A 25,550-nucleotide genomic window follows, 5' to 3' on the forward strand; every position below is an offset into this window, starting at 1 on the left:
TCACTGGCTGACGGTGAGTATTTTTTTTTAATTAACTATAAACTTCATCATAAAGACTGATGAAATTTAAAATGGTCACCTGTGTAACTCATAAGTAGCCCACTTCTATAGGTAACAATAGAAAAATACTGCAAAGCAGTTTATTATTCAATGTTGTAAACATTGTTTTAAAATTACTTTCAAGCTGTATTTTTATCTTTTTTCTTTTAACTAGGGAGTACAAGAGCAGGTTCACCAATGATGAAACTCTGCTGTTCTGTATGAGAGTGATGGTCGGCGTCATCATACTTTATGATCATGTACACCCTGTGGGAGCATTTGCAAAAACATCAAAAATTGATGTAAGGAAATATATATGGGAGAAAATAAGCTTCATTATAGTATAAATTATGTCGAATAAGAACGAGAAACAACGTTATTGTGTTTCATTGGGTCCTAATATACACTCTAATTTTCAGTGTTGATTTTTATTGACACTAGCTACCTTCTTTGCTTTCATTTATAAGATTGAAAAATGCTGCTTGGATCCTGTCAAACTCCAGTTACTGATAATTGCTGATCAGTTCCTGATGGCAATATCTACCACATCCCTGTTTCACATTCTCTATATCCATGATCATTCCCATTGGTTCTCCCCAGTCCAGAAATAGCCAATTTCCCTCATTGATCTCTTTTACATATTCCTTAAGAAAAGCAGATATATCCATTGATGGCGTTTTGGAAATTTTCTCACTTAGTCAAATTGTAACATTGTCCAACTTCCCCATAGCCAGTTCTCTGATTGACATTACAATCTTTACTACCAACTTGAGACTGAATACAAAACAAACGAGGAGCACCCAAGTGGAGAGTGGAAAGAAGATTTTATTTCCACATTTCAGGCACTTTTAGTTTACAAATTTGGTTCTGTTTTGTGTAGTTGAGAAATGTAGTTTGCTTCTGTCAATCCTCGCATCATATTAATTTTATATCAATTCTATTGAATTATATGTAGGTGGAGGGCCTTAATTGGGGTTTCACTTGAACATTCATAAAAAGACACTTATTGAAACTGGGAGTGGTTGAGTTAGGAGGTATATACGGGTAATGTTTCATTCTAAATAAATACTGGACTGACTAGATATTGGCTTCAGTACTATGCTTCATAAGCTGGCTTTCTGGACTCTAATACGTTAGACAACTATATCAAGTAACTGGATTCCAATTTGTGAGTGAATCAATGGTGCAAGTACTCTGTGGACAGGAATAGCCTGTTGCCAGGCCTGTATTACCAATCAATTACCAGTTGCACCGCTTTTTGGAGAAAATGCTCTTACTTGCTGCTTGATGTTCTTTTTAAGTCAACACGAGAACAGGCAGCACTTTTTCAGTATTTTGCATTAAGCATCAGTGTTGGTGGATTGAGAAATGATGGAATCAAAATAAACTGAAAAGGAGAGCTAGCCAGAAGTTAATGCACCAATTTCTAGCTATAAAGTTATGCCATTGGTGCACTCTATAAAAAGGAAATGTGATTTAAATAGGAAGAGGGGGAAAAGCAGCAATCTGGAAGATAAATGCTGGATTTTACATAACAGATGTACCAAGACCCTTTTCTTATGAGGTAATTCAGTAGTATTGTTGCTCACAGTACCTTGCTAATATACCAGATAGACATTTAGTTAGTGTCAGACAGCATGCAATATAACATACTTAGGACGTTAATATCAATACATTTTTGATGCTACACTTACCGTGCACTTATGTTGATTTGTCAACTCATTTTATTTGATAAAATTACAGTAAAGATTATTTGCAGACATTCAGATCATTAAATGGAAATCCAGATCATTATCAGAAAATGGGTGATTCCCATTGGAGATTGCAATGAATTCTGAGCTTCATGTTATGGCATTTTAATGGGATTCTAACACAGTACATTTGAATTGAAGCAAAGTCTTTGATAAGATGCAAGGTTTAAATTCTTCCAGCATATTAAAGACCACAACAGGGTATCACATTAAAGTACACCAGCAACCTAAAGAGATAATGGTTTATAACTTCACAGAGAAATATGATAAATGCCTGCATTACTTAATGAAACTTAACGCTGCTTCTGTTGAATCTCAGATGAAAGGATGCATAAAAGTTTTGAAAGAGCAGCCACCAAACAATGTGGAGGGTCTTCTGAATGCACTCAGGTAAGATCTATTTTTTCCCTAACCAACCTGAAAATGTATTATAGTTACGTCGTATTGGCCCAAACCTGGTCTCGGGATCGTGTGAAACCGGACATATGACTGAGATGCGCGTCAAGACACTATGGAAGTCCTGATGAGCTGACCTCAGTGGGAAATGCCCAGGACGTTTCACCTTCCAATGGGCAATTCCCCTGAAGCCCAGGACCCTCCACAAATGTCTCCAACTATGAGTTAGAGTTGGAGACCTGGGACAGTTTCGTGCTACTTACCTGAATAATTACCCAGGAAATGTTAGACAGATTAAAACCTGGTCTAACACCTGAGTAACGTCAGAATTGCACTCCACGCACCCCCCCCCCCCCCCCCCCCCCCCCCGCCATCACCCCCTGGACCCAATCTGACTACCCTTGCGATCTGACCCGGCAATGCCCCAGATTTGACTGCCCACCTGTCACCTCACCCATCCTACCCACTTACCTCACCCACCCTACCCATTCACTCATTTATCCATTCACCCATCCCTGCATTCAAACTGGGCCTCCAAACTTATCATATGGCAGCTAGTCAGTAAAAACTGTCCTGTCTTCCCCCCATCCCCTGACTCTACACCGCTGCAATGGAGCTCTCCGAGGAATGCTGCATTCCGTATTTTTATGAAAGCCGGGCTCAAAAGGTCCTGGAAGAAATGCGGAAAAGTGTTGAGTCAGGGGAATGTTTGACTGGAGCGGCAATCTGATGTAGATCCGGGCCATTTTTTTTAAGAAGCAGTATTAAGGCATGCTTGTACAATTTCTCACTGCAAAATGAGTGTAGTTTACGTTATCTTCAGTTGCTTTATACTTCTATCTAATATCTAGTAGTTCCATACAGTTTTAGCCTTGAGGCATATAAATAATCAAGCCTCAATTTTTCCATCAAATATAGTTGTGCTGATGCATGTATCTGATGAAACCCAAGTATGATTGCAAGTAAAGTAATAGTAGTTCGTTCTAAACTGTTGCATTCATTGTAGTAACTGAACCTTCCTTTAAATAAAATCGTAAAATCATTAATACCATCTATTCTAGCTTAATATATTAGAACTGCAAGCAGTGTTTCAGAATCAGTGTGTCCTTGTCTTTCCCCTTTTCAGATTCTTTGTCTCTAAAGGGCGCTCTCGGGTGCATCCCGAGGAGTCCCTTAGGCTTTCCATGGTTAAGAAGGTACTGGGTATATTTTTGGTGGAGGCAAAGTTGAGGAGTGTCTTTCAATCTGTGAGGTACATCAGAGTTCCAGAAGGAATAGCAGTTTCAGGGATGGCAGGACATAAGTTGCTGGATGAGCCAGTATTTGCTTTAAAGGATCCATGTCCAGCAGTTTGTGACGTTCTGTGATGCATTTTTCATATCAAGTTTCGAGCCCACTTGAAGGCTAAGGCTTCTGGATTTCACTCTTGCTACATTGAGAAATACAGTGCATGTATGTTGGGATAGACAGATAGCAGACTTTCATCCAGATTAAGAGTTGTCCCAATGCACACCCAATTTTAAATGTAGTAGTAGTATTGCTGAATTTTTCTGCTCATTGAGATGAAAAATGTTTCTGCTAAAGAATGGAGCACTTTCTTAATTTAGGTGCCCACAGGCACCATTATTCACTCCCAGGACAGGTATTACTTATGTTGGATGGAATTTATTTGGGAGGAAAGGTGGGAGGAACAGTGGTGGAGTGCCTGTCGCCTTTCTGTCTCTGTGCTCAGAGGTGGGGAAGGTCAAGGCAGCCTTCTCACCCACAGGCCAATTGAATCCCTTGTGACCAATTAAGGGCTTCATCCCACAACTGCTGGCAATCCTGGTGGGGGAGGGAGGGACCCCCTCTGCCACAGTGGGAGACCACCCAGTCAAAGCTGGCAGCCTCACTTTGGGGGGGTTGGGGGTGCCATGGGTGGAATAGGCTCCTGATAGGGCACCTGTGGCCCATGTAGGGGCCCCATGGTGGCAAGATCAGCCCCTGCGGAAACACTCCCATGCCATCATCAACACCCCTGGCTACCTCTCCCGGTGCTGCTGCTGGGACTGAAGAGCTGCCAGCCTGCCAGTTGACCGGCAGCTCTTTGAGGCAGGAACTCCAACCTTAAAGGGACTGCAGCCCCAATGCCAGGCAGTTAATTGCCTGATTGGCATAAAATTGGATTGGGGCCCCAAGAAATGGCAAAAGCAAGGCTGGCCCTAGCTTTTCAGCCTGTCTTCAAGGCCACTGCCACCTGCATTAAAATCAGCTTTTTAAATGCAGAGCAATATTCCTTGGTTATTTTCCTTTGAGTTTAGAAGTTGAGGAGTCATTTACTTGAGGCATTTAAAATCATAAAGGAATTTGATAGGCTAAATTTTTGTTAGGTGGGGCATATCAAGAGCTCTGCAGCAAAGGCATATGGAGTGGAGGTGCAGATTAGCCATTTTTAAAAATTATTCATGCATGGGATGTGGGCTTTGCTGGCTGGGCCAGCATTTATTGCCCATCCCTAGTTGCCCTTGAAAAGGTGGTGGTGAGCTGACTCCTTGGACTGCTACAGCGCATGTGGTACAAGTACAATGCTGTTAGGGAGGGAGTTCCAAGATTTGACCCAGCGACAGTGAAGGAACGGAGATATATTTCCAAGTCAGGATGGTGAGTGACCTGGGAGGGGAACTTCCAGGTGGTGGTGTTCCCATCTACCTGCTGCCCTTACCCTTCTAGATGGTAGTGGTCGTGGGTTTGGAAGGTGCTGTCTAAGGTGCCTTGGTGAATTCCTGCAGTGCATCTTGTAGATGGTACACACTGCTGCTACTGTGCAACAGTGGTGGAGGGAGTGAATGTTTGTGGATGTGGTGCCAATCAAGCGGGCTGCTTTGTCCTGGATGGTGTCAAGTTTCATGAGTATTGTGGGAGCTGCACTCATCCAGGCAAGTGGAGAGTATTCCATCACACTCCTGACTTGTACCTTGTAGATGGTGGACAGGACTTGGGGAGTCAGGAGGTGAGTTACTCATTGCAGGGTCCCTCACCTCTGACCTGCTCTTATAGCCACAGTATTTATAGCTGAGTTCAGTTTCTGGCCAATGGTAATCCCCAGGATGTTGATAGTGGGGGATTCAGCGATAGCAATGCCATCGAACATCAGGGGGCGATGGTTGGACTCTCTCTTGTTGGAGATGGCCATTGCCTGACACTTGTGTGGCACGAATGTCACTTGCCACATGTCAGCCCAAGCCTGGATATTGTCCAGGTCTTGCTGCATTTGGACATGGGCTGCTTTTAATAATATTTATAGTATGGTGAAACCAGCTTGAGGACCCTATGCCAGTTCTTATGTTCCTCAGCTTTGATCTCTAGAGGGGCATCCCTGCTGTATAGTATGCTATTTTCCAGAACAGCCATTTCTTTGGTATCCCATCTAAGTGAGATTATCAACACTTTTGTGTTAAAATCTATCTAAAGTCAGGCCCCTGAGATGAAAGAACATTGTAGTAGCCTGATGTGTCTTTGCTGGTGCTTTACTTGTGAATCATTTGATATTTATATTGCACCTAATATATATCCAAACCCTGTTTAAACTTTGGAGAAGATGTTTATTGATGTAAAAAGAAATTCTGTAACACATGTAAATAACTTGGCAAAAATTAAGGTGTCCATATCTGTTCGTATGAAAGTAAGACCTCTGAGAACTATATTGCATTGTTATATGCTACTGTTTTATTTATGTGAGGCAGTACTTTCCACAGGAAGAACAGAAAAAACTACATTTAAAAATTAACATTTTAGTTCCCAATTTCCCAAAGATATGGGCACATCCTCACAAAAGTAACAACTGAAAACCTTGGCTTGCCAGGCATTGTCTTGTTTATCGTGGTTGGTTGGTTTGTTCAATAATATGAATATGTTATCGAATATTTCATAGGTACACCACAAGACACCTGAATGATGAATCAGCATCCAAACAAATTCGAACCATGCTTCAGGTTCAGTAACTCCTTGGGCAAGAGGATCTCTGTCCTGACCTCAGAAGATGTACATGTTTACATAATTTAATACAAGTTGGTGTTAATACTTATTTGTCTTATTTACCATAACCATTCCCTCCTCACCACTTAACATATGAAGAAAGACCTTTATAATAAAATTGGTGAATGGCAATTTTCTTTTTTCTTTTTAAATAGCATAATATGAAGCATACCTGCAGCCTTATATTTGATGTTGCAAAGTGCAGTTTGTTTTTGGCAGAATTGATGTACAATGCTGTTTTGCTCCAGTATGAATTTCTCTATATTACCATAAGACCCGGTACATCTGCAAATCTTCTTGTAAATTTTGCTAGTTTTTAGTGTCTTAGCATTCAGGGAAACAGTTCTTACTGTGACAAAGATCAACACACAAACTTGCTGATTTTTCAAATTGTCTTATACGTGTTTGGTCAGTCAGCTACCATGGGCATAGATCATTGAGATATGCACCTAGTTCCATCTGGTGCTCATGTTTGGTTGGAAACATGCTTTTGTGCTTTGAAGAGATAGCATCTCTTTTACTAGCCTGCAGCAAGGAAGTTATGAATCACTTTTACACTCTCTTAGCATATCTATCAGTAAAAAATGAACAGAATATGAAATTTGAAAAAGGCTGTTAACAGTAAAAAGCCATACCATTTTAACTGCACTATTTCTGTGCTAACATTTCAAATCAGACAATTAATGGATTACAGATGATTTTCTTTTCTGAGTTTCACAACACGTAAGTAAGATTGTAAGTCTAATCTGGACTTAATGGGCATTCCAAATATATCAAATTGTGCATTTTCCATTATGTGCACTTTCAGCTAAAAGAAAGGGGAATACAATACACATGCAAAAAGATAAATATACATGGTAAGCAACAGGGAACATTGGTACAAGGTCACATGCTCTTGGATGAATGTAATTTCAGTCTTTGCCAAATATGTACTACAGACTGATGAATCAATCTTCTGTCCAAATGTTATATAGATGAGTGTTATGCTGCAAAGTGTTATAAAAATACATAATTTTAATGATTGAGGACAAATATTAAATCTGGAATAATATCTGCAAAAAATAACTAGGGGAAGCAAAATGCAAGGAAGGGAGAATGAACAAAATAACTTTAAGGAAAGTTATATAGGCCTATAAGAAGACGGTCTGTTTCTTTAACTCCTTCACTGGTGCAAAACTATATTTCTATTTCAGCATATTTTTTATACAAGCAATAAAATTTCATGTGTTGCATTCTGTGAATGAAGTGCACATAAATTAAAAGCAATTTAATAAGAATTATAACAAAATCTAGCATACGTGTATTCTGCAAATAGGGAATATGTCGCAGCAACCCATATAGTAATATTTGTTTCCATAAATGTGGCTGAGTGAATAATCCACAATTGATAAAGTCATGAATAGTCAGCATCATGTGTGAAAGTATAAATTATAGTACATGCATGCCAACAATATATTCTATTTATACCACAGGTTTACCATTGTTAAATTTAAAAAAAAAATTTTATCTTCTCTTATTAGGGTAACAATGGTAGTAGGGATTTCTAAGGCTGCCTATTTGGTCATGCAAGCTGGCTCTCGTCTCCTTGAAGAGGTGACTAGCCACCATCATGAACTGAGGAAAATATCCTTGGGGCAAGTACGGATTCCCCTCTCCAAGCATTATATTTTACTTACATGTTATACATTTGAGATTCTAACTCAAATGGCCCATTGTCCTTCTGAATATATTTTTTAAATGTGAGCAAAGTTAAAGTTCGCAGGTTTGATTTTTATTGGCCACCTGAATGCTCAAACTCTTGTTATTGTGAAGCATTGTATATGTATATGAGGCCTCTCCATTACATTTGGAGTAACTTGCAAAGAGTATAAGGTTGGAGTTAGTTGAGTATTAAAATTTTATAAGGTTTTTACTTTCTTAAAACACAACTAGAATAATGAGTTACAAATCTAGAAATGTTCAGTTATTTCCATGGCAATGAGTATTTTATTGGGAAAATGGCAGCAAAGTTGCCTGGACCAAGAGTGGTAATATAGTAGGTCCAACTCTAGCAATTAATGTTGCATACCTGTGGAAAAGTGAAAATATTTTCATGGTTTGTTACCAACACCACTGGTACAAGTTAACACTTGTATAAATAGCCTACAGAATTTAGTGACAGAGTGGCGAGAAAGGGGGTTAAATCTGATTGCATCCATTTGGCAACACGACATTAGGTGCCTTGAGAGCTCTGCCGCTACAATTTGATACGGTTTAACACTGACCGATTTGAGCCAGGTGAATACTACTGCAGTGTAAGATGTCAAAAAGGACCCAAGCTCATCATACTTTGTAGTAGTATGTTGGCATGGGTTTACTTGTAATGTCAGATTCAAGAATGTCCCTTTTAAACAGGCAAAAATTTTACTTGTAAGCCCATAGCGTCTCAATTCCAGTACTAATGATAGGATTTCTTTTGTAGTGCGGCCTTTAATTAAAATTGCAGAGTTGCGAGCACAGTATTAGAAAGTCAGCAACTTTTGTGAATACATGATTATCACATTATAGCATTAAATATAAGTTTGAGGAATTATTTGGCAAAATTCTGTTTTTTGAATGGTATTTTGAATGCACTGGAAAATGGATATGTGGCTTAAATGCATTCCCCAAAGAAGTAATATTGCCACTTTAAAAAGTGTGTAAAGTTGGAACATTGATTTAAAGGGTCAGGCCTTTTAAATGGTGGCAAGACACTTCAATTCCATAGTACTAAAACAGTGTTCATCTTATGTGAGATTTGCTATCTTATTCCACTATGATTTATTGTTGCAGTTTAATATGAGTAATAAAAGCTTTGATATTGTTTGTGACACATTGTATATTGCTCTGTATTTTGAATTCTAACTTAAAATGGATTAAAAACAATGAAAAATCAACTTGTCTGTTACTGCTGTTCTTCCTTAAAACAGCATTATTACCAAGAAGTACCACACTTCAAAACCCACTATTATGCTGGAAATTTGCTAATTCAGAATTTACCCAACCTATTAAAATACTGGTTTGACAGACTGGATTTTTAAAAATTGTTTATTTTTTGCCTTTTTGCAGAGACAATTACCATATTATAGCTGAAACCAGCTATTTTTGTACATTATGAATATGTGAAGTCACCATAAAATTATTAAGTGCTTTTGTGTTCTAAATGAACTAAAAAGTGGTTAATATTATATGTACTGCACAAAAGAAATGTTGGTCCTTGGTTTTCTAATTGCAGCAACACTCATTCTAAACCTTGTATGAAATACTTGCTGATATGTCAAGAAGAATGCAAATGTTTGAAATGAACAGCAGGCAGGTCAGCATCTGAAAGACAAAACAAGGTTCAAGTCACAGATGTGACTGAATATTTTTTGAGCAACATTTACAGTCAGTCACATGGGTAGAAGCCTTGTCACATGCATCTTACATGTGTAAAATGTCCCAAATGACAGCCAACTTCGGTGACTAGCGTCCTACACCCCATTCAGTATCGGCACCAGTGTCTCCACATTGGCAAAGACACATGCCCAAGCACCTGCCTAAAACAAGCATTAAGCCTCTTACATTTGTAAATAAGTGATCCAACACTGGTTTCAGGACCCTGCACTCAATTGGTTGGCAGTGAACAGAACTGGCTTAGGCCTACTCCTCTCAGGATACTTCAGTAGTTGCTGTACCCTAAGCAGTTGCAGCTACAAACAATCTTTTTTTAAATATTCCCTGTGGAGCCAGTAGGGTTGCAGCAGGCCTGCAATCAGTTCCAAGCGCTCCCTTCTTGGACTTGCTTTAGGGTTGCTGCCAGCAAGGCAGATCAATCAAGATTAAAACCTTGCAAGGGAAAACCCCACTGAGGTGCTACCAGCGCAGACCTGAGGACCTTTTATGAATGAGCCTTGGGCATCTCATTTGGGGTAAATGTCTTTGGTTATTTGCCTGAAAGCTTATTCAACGTTGTGGCCCATAATTTCCAATCTCCGGAGGGGATCATACCCGGGAGGTACTCCAGAAGACGCGCTGGGTGACCTTCAGAAGTCCACATACAATGACTGCGCAGAAGTTGCCTGGGAAGTTCAAACTTCTGATTGGCAATTACCCCGCAGTGGGAACCATCCAATACTCTGATTTAAATCAGAAATTTCTGATGGTTCCGACTGTCTTAGCAAAATAGTTACCCTGGAAAAGTTAGAATTAAAACCACTTGTAACTCCTAACTAACTATAGTAGTGACCCGCCCTCCTCATCCCTCTCCCCCACCTAATACTGACCACCTGATTCCCACCCCACTAACCATCCCACTTGGCCTACTCCCCTCTCTTCCCCCCCCTCCCACTGACCTGATTCCCCTGCCAACTCTTCAGCCTACCCATTTACCTTACACACTTACCTTCTCCCTGGCTTCTCTTTTGGGTAACCTTTAAACTTACCTGGTCTACAGTAGTTAGTGCTGTAAAAAGGGGGCATGAGTTTCTTTCCCCTGACAATCCTACACTGCACAGAAAGTCTCAGGAACCCGCTGCACTGTATTTCTCACTGGCCTGAGTCGGAAGGCCGGGCGAGAAATGTGCAACTCCATTCCAGTGTAAGTAAAAAGGAGTGGAGTGGCGATCCGAATGTGATTGCCACTCCTTGGAAGTTCTGGCCCAATGTCTCATAGGAGCCTTGCTGCAAGAGGATATGTTACAATATGGCTCAGAGGTTGGTTAAGAGACAGGAAGTAAAGGATTAATGTCAATGGGTGTTGCTCAGATTAGAGAAAATTTGGAAGTTGGGTCCCTCAGGAGCATAGCTGTCAGGCTGTTCCTCGCCTGTATGTTTTGCCTGTTTGCACTTAAATTTTGCAAATGCTGCAAAAATAAGATGATGAAAAAGAAAGATGGACGACTCAGCTGCAACCTTGATTTCAAATTCATTCACAATGAAGATACATCCAGACCTGTGAACGTGCCAAGTCCTCCACATGAACGTGGGGATGCTGCCAACACTGAGGGAACTGCACTACAGATTAGTCAAGCTACAGTTTGACAGAGCCACATTCACAGAATCATGCCTATCAACATTCTAGATTCCTCATCACCGTCCTTGCAGATTTCCATCTCACTGGTCAGAGCGAAAATCTAATTGACCTCACCCTTAACAACTGCCATTTGCAGGTGTTCATACCGTTCTTGGTAGAATGGTTTGCCGCTAACTGTGTGCATATGCGGCAGCCTAAAATGTTCCATGCAGACCTTGACTCCTGTTAAATACTGTGCAAAAAAAATTTAGAGAGACTGCACATTGATAAATACTGGCTGCACACATCAATAGAATTTTAAAGGGAACGGTGACCACCATTCATTTCTTGTGATGAAAACTCCATTGTGCCATGTGACTCTATCACAGTGCTAAATGGGATAGATTAAGAACAGATTAGTAACTCTAAACTGGGCATCATGAGATGCTGTGCACTGTCAGCAGAATCTATAACCCCTCAGCCTGGCATATCCCTCACCTCTCCATAATGATCAAGGCAGTTGACCAAACCTGTTTTAATGAGTACTGGGGAGCATGCCAGGAGCAGCAGCAGCCATACCTGGAAATACATGTTAAACAGCAAAAGCAGCATAGAGCTAAATGATCCCACAATCAACATATCAGGTTAAGGCTCTGTACCCCTGTCGCTTCTAGTTGTGAATAGTGGTGCACAATTAAGCAACTAATGAGAGGAGGAAGAGCCATGAACATCCCTGTTCTCAATGATGGAGGAGCCCAGCATATGTGTACTAAAGACCAGGCTAAAATGTTCACAACCATCTTCAGCCAGAAATAGCAAGTGGATGGATCCATCTTGGCCTCCTTCTGAGGTCCCCAGCATTGCAGAAGTCAAGTCTTCAGCCAATTCAATTCACAACACATGGGAGCAAGAAAAGGCTGTATGCAAGGGGCACAGTGAAGGCTACAACCCCTGGCAACCCAGCTGTAGTGCTGAAGACATGTGCTTCAGAACTAGCTTTCCAGTACACCTACAACACCAGCATCCACCTGAAAATTGGTTGCACAATATGCAGCTCCATTGCAACCCCTCATAATGATAGTCTGTGTCCACATGCACCAAGACTTGGACAACATCCAGGCTTGTTCTGATAACTGAGAATGAACATTTGTGCCACATCAATGCAAGGCAACAACAAGCAAGAACCCAAAAATCTCCCTGTGACATTTAATGGCAATATCATTGCTAAACCTCCCACCATCAACATCCTTCAGGTCACCATTGACCAGAAACTCAACTGAAACAGCCACATAAAGAGCAAAGGCTGAGGTATTATTATTTGCTAAGTGGCTCATCTCCTGACTCCAGAAATGCTCTCCACCATCCACAAGGCACAAGTCTGGAGTGTGATGGAATACTCTCCAGTTTCCTAGATGAGTGAACCACTGGTGCACTGTAGTTGAAGGATACACTACAGCAACTCACCAAGGCTTCATCAACAGTTTGATCTCCACTACCTAGAAGGTTAAGGGCAGTAGATGCATTGGAACACCATCACTGCTAAGTTCTCCTCCAATTCACACACCATCCCAACTTTGAAATATATTGTCATTGCTGAGTCCAAAGCCTGGAAATCCCAACCTAAGAGCACTTTGGAGTACCCTCATCACATGGGCCACAGCAATTGAAGAGCCTTACCAGCGATGCCCATATCTTAAGAAAGATAATTTTAAAATAACTGGCGTCTCACAACCGACATTTATATTTAAGCTCACCTGGAACTTATATTTTGGCGACTCCATCATCAACCATGCCAATGGCGCTTTAAAGTTAATATTCAGAATTTCCTGGCGATCACAGAACAATGATTAACTTCAACATTCCTTTAGTACTAATGAGGCCTGCTCATGCTGACAGTACTAATGTTGCCCAAGCAGATCATCAGAAACATGTGACAAATATCTATTTAGTTTCAATTGGAGAGTGTAATAGTGCCATTGAAAAGTTACAGTACACAGCTTCCACAGTCAAGTAGCACTTCTACACTGCAACTTGTGGAATTAAGTACGGACACTGTTGAGTGTTGACAAGCCTATTTTTCAACAAAGAAACTTGATAGTTGTTAAACTGCCACTGACCTTTATTTAACTGCTGCAAATAAAAAGTTCACTAAAAGGATGTAAACTAAATTGAGATAGCTGGAAACTTCACATGTTAATTCTATTGTATCTGTTGCCACTTTTTTTGAAATCCCAAATCTTTTTTAATAGATTGCATTCATTTATTCTCTGATGTCACTTCTTAATGTCATTTCGTGGAAAATTAAATCTAATTACAATTAGACTAAATAAACCAGCTGTGTTTATGAATTCCTCAAATTGGTCGCTTTGTCAAAACCCCCTCAAAGCGGTTAGCCAAATATGTGATTGGGATGCAGCACAATCTTAGAACTGATCCTGTGACAGTTTGTGCATTTATCAGAATTTGGAGATTGTACAACTATTTCTTTAACGCACATTGTTATTTCATGTAGCATGTAATCCTCAATTTTGTCCAGTTTTGAAAGAGAAATTTTCTTTTCCTTCCGGTGAAAGTTACTTGGTCTTTGCTTAATGTTTCTAAAGATTTAGAAATCACAATGTGATGAGCGGAGGGGTATTCATTTGTGTCCGGCAGCTACATGGGAGTTTGTACTCTTGCTGGAATGTTGAAAATAAATAGACTTTTGACGAATGTGTACTCTCTAGATCTAGCATGGGGATCCAGTGGCCTTATCTTCAAGTATTCATGCAAGAAGTAATTTTCCAATTGTCCTCAATTTTACACCGCCTGCTGGATTTTTTTGGGCATTGGATGTAAAAAGGTTTGGGACACTTCTCCGCCAGCTAAAACAAGGTGGCACAAAGTGTGGCAGGACAAGGCCTGCCACCAGAACCATGGTTGAATGTACCAGTAGTTTCTGTTGGGGAAGATGGCAGTGTCTGTATGATCTCTAATGGCATTTTTTAAAAATCTTTTTTGATAAAGACTGACTTTGAGAGCAGGGGAACTTTACAATTCCGGCTGTGGCTGCAGAATTACCCCTCTACCGCATGACATACCAATTCTCAAAACCCTCACACCAAAGTATTGTTCACATTACAATGTAAATGTAGCTCCTCCAAAAATTCAACACTACATTATTCATTATATGAACTCAAGTGGGAAGACCTTACTATGGTGTGGCATTTAAAAACAGGAAGGAGAAACTGGTCTTGATACTAACTGCAAGCTTAGGAGGGAGCAAGGGGAAGGGTTTGTGGTCGGGAAGCAACCCTGTGCCACTTTAATTAGTGGGCTTCTCGCCCAGAGGCCACTAATTGGCCGCAACATGTTCTATTGCCATGTATAAAGGGCCGGTGCAGGAGTTGATGGACCGTGCACCTCCGGGTCAGCCTCCCACACCTTGCCGAGAAATGTAAAATTCACTCCATGATGTTTTAATATTCATCACTGGTTCTTAGTATTCACTGGGAAAAAGAGCAGGAAAATTAATGATTTGAACTTAAGTAAAGCCTCAAACGTCTTGTTACAAAGAGCAACATTGGGACGTGTGCAAAGTTCTGTTATCCTGATTTTTGGGAGCCTGGCCGTGCTTGGTATAACTTTTAAATCATTGAATTATTTCTAAGAAGTTGATACATATTTCAATGGGTTTTAAAAATAATTACAGCATGTTACTAATAAAATGGAAGAAATATTTAGCATGCACTTCATTCTCTGAATGATTAAACTCGAATCAATAAAATGCATCCACTTTTAATGGGAAAGACTCACATTCATTATTGTAATGGGCACCGTCAGTGGAACATTCAAATGACTTCAAGCAGAAAAGGATCATCACCATTGTTTTATAGTCTAATTAGATTATAAAATTGGTGCATCTGCACACCCTTGTTTCCTTTTTCACACTCTGACATCGCACTTTGGCAGGAGGTTGAACAGCAACATATTGAAATGGAGAAGGTAGTGAATGCCTCAATTGAAGTTATAATGGCTAGAAAACTACCAATGGGAAATTACTAAGAATTCCTGAATGCCAAATGACCAGACGGGATTACATATCTCTAATAAAAGATAGAAAGTAAATCAAAGCACCATTTTTCTCCTGAGTCTGCAAAGAGTAAAATATGTTTTCTAGCATCAATACATGTTAAATACATATTTCACAACAGAAAATTGTTTTTGCTTGCTTTCAGTATTTTAATTCATCTTAATGTATAGGCTTAATCTATCTCAAAAACCTGAACTTGCAAAGGACGCTTTTCCAAGAACAATCAACTTCACTTGTGCTGATCAGCATCAGAATCCTGCAGTTAGACATTTACAGTGCAGGAGCACTCAATGTAAGATCATCTTCCCACATACTGGCCTGAATTTTTTGGATGCCAGTGTCTTGCTTCCTGCCATCCAAAGAGTTGGGGGGAAACACATCCCTGCCGACTCCAAGTGCCCCGCAGCCATTCCACGCTCAAATGAGCGTTAAGTGGCTGCAGGCAGGCCTTCTGCCCCTCACTCAGGAGGATGTCCTGCCTCAGAGAGCTGCCGGCCAATCTGATCAGCGAGTAGCTCTCCAGTCCCTGCAGCGGACAGAAGAAGTAGTGCAGGAGGATGTTGGAGCTTAAGCCCGGGCATCAGAGGCCCAGGTAAGTTCAAGGGGTCCCAGGGAGGGTAGGGAAGGCCTGCGAACGGGGTGATCAGGGTCTTGGGGGAGAGACAGGGTTGGGGGTGGTGCAGGAAGGCCCGGAGGCCACTGGACCTCAGGGGGGTTGCCTGACTTCAGAGGGGGGTTTCTGGTGGAGATGACTTCACCCCTCCGCCCATGTCCAAGATGTAAATGTTCCTTTTTGGGCTTCCCCCATGGAAGTTCCATCCTCCTGTCATCCTAAAAATTGAGGCTGGGCGAGAAAGGGCCCTTATGTGGCTAATTAGGGCCTCAACTGGGGCAAGGGCAGGTTTCCCGTCCGAGAAGACGCCTTGAGCTCCCCTGCCTAAAGTCACAGTTTGATCAGGGCGCTTGGGAACCAGGAGGGAATTCCGTCCCAAACAGAAAATGCTGTAAAAACTCAGCGGGTCTAACAGCATCTGTGGAGAGAAAGACAGAGTTAATGTTTCAAGTCCGTATGACTCTTCTTCAGAGCAGTCATAAGGACTCGAAACATTAACTCTGTTTCTCTCTCCACAGATGCTGTTAGACCTGCTGAGTTTTTACAGCATTTTCTTTTTTTTAGTTTCAGATTTCCAGCATCCAAAGTATTTTGCTTTTATCTTAGGGAATTCTGTCCCTTCAATTTCACGCTAACCAACACCACCCCCCCCCCCACCAACCGCTCCACAACACCTCCCGCCGCCTAAAAACCCGCCAGTCGGGAAGCGTAAAATTCTGGTCACTGTTGTTTTGTATTTTTCCAAATGATTGGTAAACAAGCTGAATAATTAATTTTAAACATTTTTTCAAACGCGTTTCAGATTGAAGCTTGTTATCCGATGCTTTATTTTTACTTCAGAGAGAAGGCTTAGCTTAGAGAGATTACACAACTGGTGTTAATTGTATGTTCTGATTTTACTCCTGACTTCCAGCATTTGCAGCTTTTCTTTATTATTTTCATTCAGAATTTTTTTTTGTAGTTGTTGAGGGGATTGTGTCAGGTGTGCTTGAGTTTCCTGATGCTCCACTGCCATTGAGATACACCTCTCAGCTTTTCTGTTTTCTCATAAAAGGGATTTTGTAGGTTCTCTTTAATCTTCTCTCCTGTGAAAACAAGTTCAGCTCTGATTCTCTCTCCATAAATCCCAAAAAATTTGGAATTGTTTTTCAAATTTTCTCTAATATTTTCTTATAAATATTTAGGGTGGCCAAAATATCAAACAATATTCCAAATGTGGCCTCAGTTGTGAGCTACATAGGGGTAAATAAGCTTTAATAATTTAATTAAATGACCATATTTCACACAGATGTAGGCACAAAACAAATGTGTTTTTCTGTTAACAGGCATTTCATTCAGCTTTACACATCTGTAGACATTTCAGATATTAATTTACAACCAGAGTTAAATAGAAAGTTAATATTTGTTCACCTTTGCATTTATCCAGACAAACTGATTGTACCACAAGGAAGGGAAAATATCAAGTTTGCCTAGCAAGCACTATCCTTGATAATGAGCAATAACTAACCCTCAGAACAGTTGATTTGAACTGTGTTAGCTGATTGATGGCAACGAAAGACTGTACATAATGCTTCACAGCCACTTGCCTGAGTGTTTATTGATGTATTTCATGAGCCTAATGTTACGCTCCATGTCGATACCTAGAAAGTGAGACATTCTTGCTTTTCAGATCTATTTACAACATAGCTGTCATTACTGTAATCTGGTACAACCAACAGTAATTTCATTTGCTTTACTTAACAAGCTATTTGTAGGTTATTATCACTACTGACATATGCCGTGTATGAGAAACATTTTGCTTTCAATTAGGGAGGTAATGCTCGGGTGAGGAAGCACAGTAGACCTTAATTAGTGCAGTTCACCGTCTCCCACCTCGACTTATATTAGCTCTAAGTAAAAACAACAGTCAGAAGTTGTGTTGGTCAACATTATGTTCCTTTCTAATGCATTTTTTCCTCCATGTTGTCCTATTGCTGGAAAAGTTGGATGACCTGGGCACAGACATCTCCTTGACCATCACTAATGTTTCCCTGTAATGGACAGTGTCAGTTTCAAGCAGCAGGGTTGATTGCTTTCTTCCTTGCCAAAATGAGTGTACTGCTTCATGAGGCTCAGCTTTGAACCATCACTGTCCTCTTGCAGCTGAAGCATATATGTCAGCTAAGGCTGGAATTTGAACCCAAGCTGTCTGAATAAGAATCAAATGATGAGCTTATGAAGTAGAGATTGCATTAAAGTCTTAACATGATAATTCAGACAAAGAACTGAGTGGCATCAATGTTATGCTATCGGCATATTACAAGAGATTTCAGCCGTTTTGTAATTTTCTTCCATTATTGATGGTTTTCTGTAACTACTGGGAGGGGAGACCATATTTCATTCACTTAAAATTTGCATTTATGATAAGAACGTGCTGTCAAACTTGTAAATGGAAATCAAAATGGTGCTAAAGTAAGCAACTGCTGTCCTTGACCATTCTCCAACAACAGTTTATGGCTTGGCATTGTCCTTATTGAACAGGTTATTTTCACAGCATCTTAGCAACTTAACAATGTTCACAAGATACAGAAAACAACTATTTTACAATTTTAGGAAGAGGATCATTGGTTTAAATTTCCCTGTACAGAAGAATTAAATCCTGAAGAACTTAGGCTGTTTCACAGATGTGGTTTTGTGCCCCAAGGTAAGCAAACTAAACTGTTTCATGTGCCTTTTTTCTAAAAATTTGATTTAAGTTGAGCTAGGAATTCTCTCCTAAGGCAATTTCTTGGCTATTTTAGTTCACCAGCCATTCTATAGCCACAGAGAACATATATGTTAGTCTTTTTTAAAGTGTCAGTTTGGTAATTCAAACTGATTCCTTTGCAAATATATTGTCTTTTGCTTTTGAAGTTCTTTCTTCAGTCCACTGTTATTAAACACAAACCTGGACTGAGTAATGGAGCAACAACGCCATTAGCTGAGTTGGACCAAGTCTCTCAAACACGGGCACAACCAATCTACCTGAATGACCATTTCCTATGTCTGGTGTTAAATCCTGTTATATATTTGGCTTGTGATGATGCCAGGATCAGGATTTTTATGAAGAAGGAATAAAAATGGATCTAAATTGCAGACCTTTTTTCCACAATTCAAATCATTCATTTTGCAATTTGATTTTTATTAGATTGTACAGGGAAGATTTTAAAGAGGAGAATATGGATCTCCTTGTAGCAGCTATGTCCAAGTTCATTTTCCTAAGTTGAGTTGATGAAAGGTGAGGTTCGCTCTGGAAGCCCTGGCACATCTTATCATGACCCTGGCACCTTGGAAAGGTGCCACAACATTTCTGGCCTCTTCTTCAGATATATCACCTTTGAACCGCATCTCCTCCATGCCTTCGCCTGCCAAATCCTCTCCTCATTGCAATACAATGTTGTGTAATCCACAGCAGACCACGATAATCCTGGGTACCCTCTGTGTCACGTACTCTGCCAGACCGATCCAAGCAGCGGAAGCGCATTTTGAGCAAGTCCGTGGTGTGTTCAATGATAGCCCTGGTCGAACTGTGAGCTTCATTGTACCGGTACTCAGCAGAACTGCAGGCTGACGTAGAGCTTTCATGAGCCATATCTTCAGGGGATGGTCCTTGTCACCAGAATCCAATCTTACACATGGACAGGTACCTCAAATAGATCTTGAGCTGGGAGTAGCTTAAGAAGGAGTGATGAGAAATTCCTGGGAAACGAGCATGCGCCTGCACAGGGTATTTTCTGTGGCCACAGACTATTTGAACATTGAGGGAGTGAAACCCCGAGCAATTTACAAATGCAGCTGGCATTTCCCAATGAGCTCTAATGGCCACATGAGTGCAGTCAATGATCCCTTACACTTGGAACTGAGTGATGGCCTTGAAACTCAGTGCTCTTGCATCCTGGCTATCAGCACCCGTGGAGAATGATGAAATGGCTAACCCTATGAACAGGGCAGTGGTTACCTCCCTGATGTGTTTGTGTGTTGGAGCCTGGGATATGCCATACATGTCCCCCATGGACACTGGAATGATCCAGCGACACCAAAATTCAGTGCCACAGTCACTTTGAATGCAATTGGCATCAGGTTGCCTCCCATTCGATAGGACGGCAGGTCTTGTGGAAGGAGCGCACACGGTTCAATGACCGCCTCCCTGGATAGCTCAGACGTCTCTGGCATTTGAAGATAGCTAATGCATGTTCTGAACACACTCATTCTCCAATGAGTGTGGTGCCCCTGATTGCCTGCCTCCTGACCAGCATCCCCATCTGGCGCTGCATCTTGATTACTTTGTGGCCTCTGGTCAGCCACTACCCTCCCATGGTGAATAATCTCCTTCTCTGCCCGAGGTTGCAAAAATACTGCGTATATGAGATTAATTGGGAATCCATGAAGTTAAGTGAGTAAAGAAAGCAAGCAAAGATAGGAGCAACTCTGTGTGCAAAGTGGTTTTCATCATTCGAGCAGCTGTATCTAGCCAATGGCAATGCTCATAGACTCATAGATGTTTACAGCACAGAAGGAGGCCATTTGGCCCATCATGTTCATGCCAGTCATCAAAGAGTGGGGAGGCGATGGCGTAGTGGTATTGTTGCTGGACTAGTAATCCAGAGACCCAGGATAATGCTCTGGGGACCCCGGGTTTGAATCCCACCACGGCAGATGGTGGAATTTGAATTTAATAAAAATTTGGAATTAAAAATCTAATGATTAGCATGGAACCATTGTCGATTGTTGCAATGTCCTTTAGGGAAGGAAACCTGTCGCCTTCACCTGGCCTGGCCTACAAGTGACTCCAGACCCTCAGCAATGTAGTTGACTCTTAAATGCCCTCTGAAATAGCCTAGCAAGCCACTCAGTTGTAACAAACCACTACAAAGTCACAAAAATGGAATGAAACTGGACGGACCACCCGCACCCACCTAGGCACAGGAAATGACAACAGCAATCACAGCCCTATCGACCCTGCAAAGTCCTCCTTACTAACAACTGGGGGCTAGTGCCAAAATTGGGACAGGTGTCTCACAGACTAGTCAAGCAACAGCCTGACATAGTCATCCTCACGGAATCATACTTTAACAGATAATGTCCCAGAACCATCACCGTCCATGGGTATGTCCTGTCCCACCGACAGGGCAGGCCCAGCAGAGGTGGCGGCACAGTGGTTGATAGTCGGGAGGGTCTCTGTGGGCCACTAACAGCAGCAGAATTATACTCAAGCACAATCTGTAACCTCATGGCCTGGCATATCCCCCACTCTACCCATTATCATCAAGCCTGAGGATCAACATCGACTCTGGACCCCAAGAAATCTCATTGTATCAAGTCAAACATGGGCAAGGAAATCTTCTGTTGATTACCACGTACCACCATCCCTCAGCTGATGAATCAGAGCTCCTCCACGTTGAACACCACTTGGAGGAAGCACTAAGGGTGGCAAAGGTGCAGAATGTACTCTGGGTGGGGGAGTTCAATGTCCGTCACCAAGAGTGGCCCAGTAGCGCCACTACTGACCAGGCTGGCCAAGTCCTAAATAACATAGCTGCTAGACTGGGTCTGCGGCAGGTGGTGAGGGAACCAACAAGAGGGAAAAACATACTTGACCTCACTTTCATCCTCACCAATCTGCCTGCTGCAGATGCAAGTGTCCCTGATGGTATCGGTAGGAGTGACCATCGCACAGTCGTTGTGGAGATGAAGTCCCGCCTTCACATTGAGGATACCCTCCATCGTGTTGTGTGGCACTACCACCGTGCTAAATGGGATAGATTACGAACAGATCTAGCAACTCGACTGGTCATCCATGAGGCCACTGTGGGCCGCCAGCAGCAGCAGAATTGTACTCAAACACAATCTGTAACCTCATGGCCTGGCATATCCCCCACTCTACCCATTACCATCAAGCCAGAGGATCAAACCTGGTTCAATGAAGAGTGCAGGAGAGAATGCCAGGAGCAGCACCAGGCATACCTAAAAATGAGGTGTCAATCTGGTGAAGCTATGACACAGGACTACTTACGTGCCAAACAGCATAAGCAGCAAGTGATAGACAGGGCTAAGTGATCCCACAACCAAAGGATCTGATCTAAGCTCTGCAGTCCTGTGACATCCAGCCGTGAATGGTGGTGGACAATTAACCAACTCACTGGAGGAGGAGGCTCCACAAATATCCCCATCCTCAATGATGGAGGAGCCCAGCACATCAGTGCAAAAGATAAGGCTGAAGCATTTGCTGCAATCTTCGGCCAGAAGTGCCAAGTGGATGATCCATCTCGATCTTTTTCTGGAGGTCCCCAGCATCACAGATGCCAGACTTCAGCCAATTCAATTCACTCCACGTGATATCAAGAAACGACTGAAGGCACTGGATACTCCAAAGGCTACGGGCCCTGACAATATTCCAGCAATAGTACTCAGGACCTGTACTCCAGAACTTGCCACACCCCTAGCTGTTCCAACACAACTACAACACTGACATCTACCCGGCTATGTGGAAAATTGCCCAGGAATGTCCTGTACAGAAAAAGCAGGGCACATCCAATCCGGCCAATTACTGCCCCATCAGCCTACTCTCGATCATCAGTAAAGTAATGGAATGGGTCATCAACAGTGCTATCAAGCAGCACTTTCTTAGCAATAACCTCACTGGCAAAAGGGCAGCAGATGGATGGGAACACCGCCACCTGGAAGTTCCCCTCCAAGTCACTCACCATCCTGACTTGGAAATATATTGGTGCTCCTTCACTGTCGCTGGGTCAAAATCCTGGAACTCCCTTCCTAACAGCACTGTGGGTGTACCTAAACTGCATGGACTGAAGTGGTTCAAGAAGGCAGCTCACCACCATCTTCTCAAGGGTAACTAGGGATGGGCAATAAATGCTGGCCCAGCCAGCGAAGCCCACATCCTGTGAATGAATAAAAAAACACTAATCCCATTTTCCAGCACTTGGCCTGTAGCCCTGGAGGCTATGGCAACGCAAGTGAATATCTAAATACTTCTTAAATGTTACGAGAGTTTCTGACTCAACCACCCTTTCAGGCAGTGAGTTCCACCCTCCCACCACCTTCTGGGTGAAAAAATTTCTCCTCAAATCCCCTCTTAGCCTTCTACCTCTTACCTTAAATCTATGCCCCCTGGTTATTGACCCATCTACTAATGGAAAAAGTGCCTTCCTATCCACCCTATCTGTGCCCCTTATAATCCTATACACCTCTATCAGGTCCCCTCTCAACCTTCGCTGCTCCAAGGAAAACAACCCCAGCCTATCCAATCTTTCCTCATAGCTCAGACCCCCCTCCAGCCCAGGCAGCATTCTGGTAAATCTCCTCTGCACTCCCTCCAGTGCAATCACATCCTTCCTATAATGTGATGACCAGAACTGCTCTCAGTACTCTAGTTGTGGCCTAACCAGCATTTTATACAGTTCCAGCATAACCTCTTATATTCAATGCCTCGGCTAATAAAGGCAAGTATCCCATATACCTTTTTAACCACCTTATCTACCTGCCCTGCTATCTTCAGGTATATGTGGATATGCACACCAAGGTCCCTCGGATCTTCACTACTTTCCAGGGTTCTACCATTCATAGTGTTATCCCTTGCCTTGTTAGCCCTCCCTAAGTGAACTACCTCACACTTTTCTGGGTTGAATTTCATTTGCCACTGCTCTGTCCGCCTGACCAGTCCATTGATATCCTCCTGCAGTTTACGGCTATCCTCCTCACTATTTACCACCCTACTAATTTTTGTGTCATCCGCAAACGTCTTGATCGTACCCACGACATTTAAGTCAAAATCATTTATGTACACCACAAACAGTAAGGGTCCCAGCACCGAGCCCTGCAGAACCCCACTAGAAACAGACTTCCAGTCACAGAAGCATCCCTCTACCATCACCCTCTGCTACCTGCCTCTCAGTCAATGTGCCGCTTTGTCTTGGATTCTTGATCAATCTTCCATGTGGGACCTTATCAAAAGCCTTGCTAAAGTCTATGTAGTCTACATCAAATGCATTACCCTCATCAACATTACCCTCATCATCCTGGTTACCTCCTCAAAAAATTTGATCAAATTTGTCAAACACAACCTTCCCTTAACAAATCCATGCCAACTATCCCTGATTAATCCATGTATCTCCAAGTGCACATATATTCTGTCAGAATTCTTTCTAGTAACTTCCCCACCACTGAGCTTAGACTCACTGGCCTATAATTTCCTGGTCTATCCCTTCCTCCCTTTTGTAATAATGGGACAATGTTAGCAGTCCTCAGTCCTCTGGCACCTCACCTGTGGCCAGAGAGGATTTGAAAATTACTGCCAGGGCCCTTAATATCTCTTCCCTTGCCTCCCTGAACTGCCTGGGATACATCGCATCTGGGCCTGCAGATTTACCCACTTGTAAGGCCACTAAACCTGCTAGTACCTCCTCTCTCTATGTTAATTTCCTCTAATATTTCACAGTCCTCCACCCTGATGTCTATATCTGGGTCGTCCTTTTCCATTGTGAAGACCAATGCAGAGTGTTTATTGAGGACTGAACCCACCTCTTCCGGGTCCACATACAGATTACCTTTATGGTCCCTAATTGGCCGTACTCTTACCCTAGTTATTCTCTTGCTCTTTATATATTTTAAAAAAACCCTTGGGTTTTCCTTTATTCTATCCACCAATGCTTTCTCATGCACTCTCTTAGCTTCCTTAATTTCCTTTTTAAGCTACCCCTGCACTTTTCATACTCCTCTAGGGACTCTGCTGTATTGAGCCCTTGATATCAGCTTCTCTTTTTTTCTTAATCCTAACCTTTATGTCCCTTGACATCCAGGGTTCTCCGGATTTGGTCCCCCGCTTTGTCTTTACGGGAACATATTTGCCCTGTACTCTTGCTATCACCTCTTTGAATGCCCCCCACTGCTCTGACACAGTTTTATCTGCAAGTAGCTGCTCCCAGTCCACATGGGCCAAATCATATCTCATCTTGGTAAAATTAGCCTTTCCTCAGTTCAAGACTTTTATTCCTGACCCAACCTTATCCTTTTCCATATCTATCCTAAATCTAAGTTTTGGTCACTATCTCCAGAATGTTCCCCAATTGAAACACCTTCACCTGCTCAGGCTCATTTCCAAATATTAGGTCCAGAACTGCCCCCTCCCTTGTTGGGCTTTCTATGTACTGGCTAAAAACGTTCTCCAGGATGCAACATAAGAATTTTGCTCTCTCCCTACCTTGCACACTAAAACTATCCCAGTTAATATTTAGGTAGTTAAAATCCCCTACTACTACTGCCTTATTATTCTTACACTTCTCTGAAATTTGATTACATATTTGATCCTCTATCTCTCCCTGACTGTTTGGGGGCCTATAGTACACACCCAACAGCGTGTTTGCTCCTTTTGTGTTTTTTACTTCAACCCATATGGCCTCATTTGATGATCCTTCCAAAATATCATCCCTTCTCACTGCTATAATTGATTCCTTGATAATATTGTGACCCCCCCCCCCCCACCTCCTCTTCTATCCCCCTCTCTATCTCATCTGAATACCCTATAACCTGGAATGTTGAGCTGCTAATCCTGCCCTTCATTTAGCCAAGTCTCGGTCATAGCTATGATATCACTTCTTTCTTATCTAGCCTATGTTTCCT

General features: G+C 42.0%; 1 protein-coding gene across 7 annotated transcripts in view; it reads left to right on the plus strand.

Moving 5' to 3' along the window:
• Positions 1 to 9,115, plus strand: part of LOC144680519 (CYFIP-related Rac1 interactor A) — a 144,037-nt gene extending 134,922 nt beyond the window's left edge. For 5 of the 7 annotated variants that reach the window (XM_078541588.1, XM_078541589.1, XM_078541587.1 and 2 more), the window contains 3 exons: positions 215 to 341; positions 2,110 to 2,180; positions 6,097 to 9,115. In XM_078541588.1, the coding sequence (XP_078397714.1) occupies positions 215 to 341; positions 2,110 to 2,180; positions 6,097 to 6,166 (268 nt within the window). In that variant the 3' untranslated portion in view covers positions 6,167 to 9,115. The remainder of the gene's footprint in view (positions 1 to 214; positions 342 to 2,109; positions 2,181 to 6,096) is intronic. The other 2 variants (XR_013576570.1, XM_078541592.1) reach the window with 2 other exon arrangements.
• Positions 9,116 to 25,550: the final 16,435 nt, after the last annotated feature.

The sequence above is a fragment of the Cetorhinus maximus genome, chromosome 5 (assembly GCF_964194155.1).
Source record: "Cetorhinus maximus chromosome 5, sCetMax3.hap1.1, whole genome shotgun sequence".
NCBI lineage: Eukaryota > Metazoa > Chordata > Chondrichthyes > Lamniformes > Cetorhinidae > Cetorhinus > Cetorhinus maximus.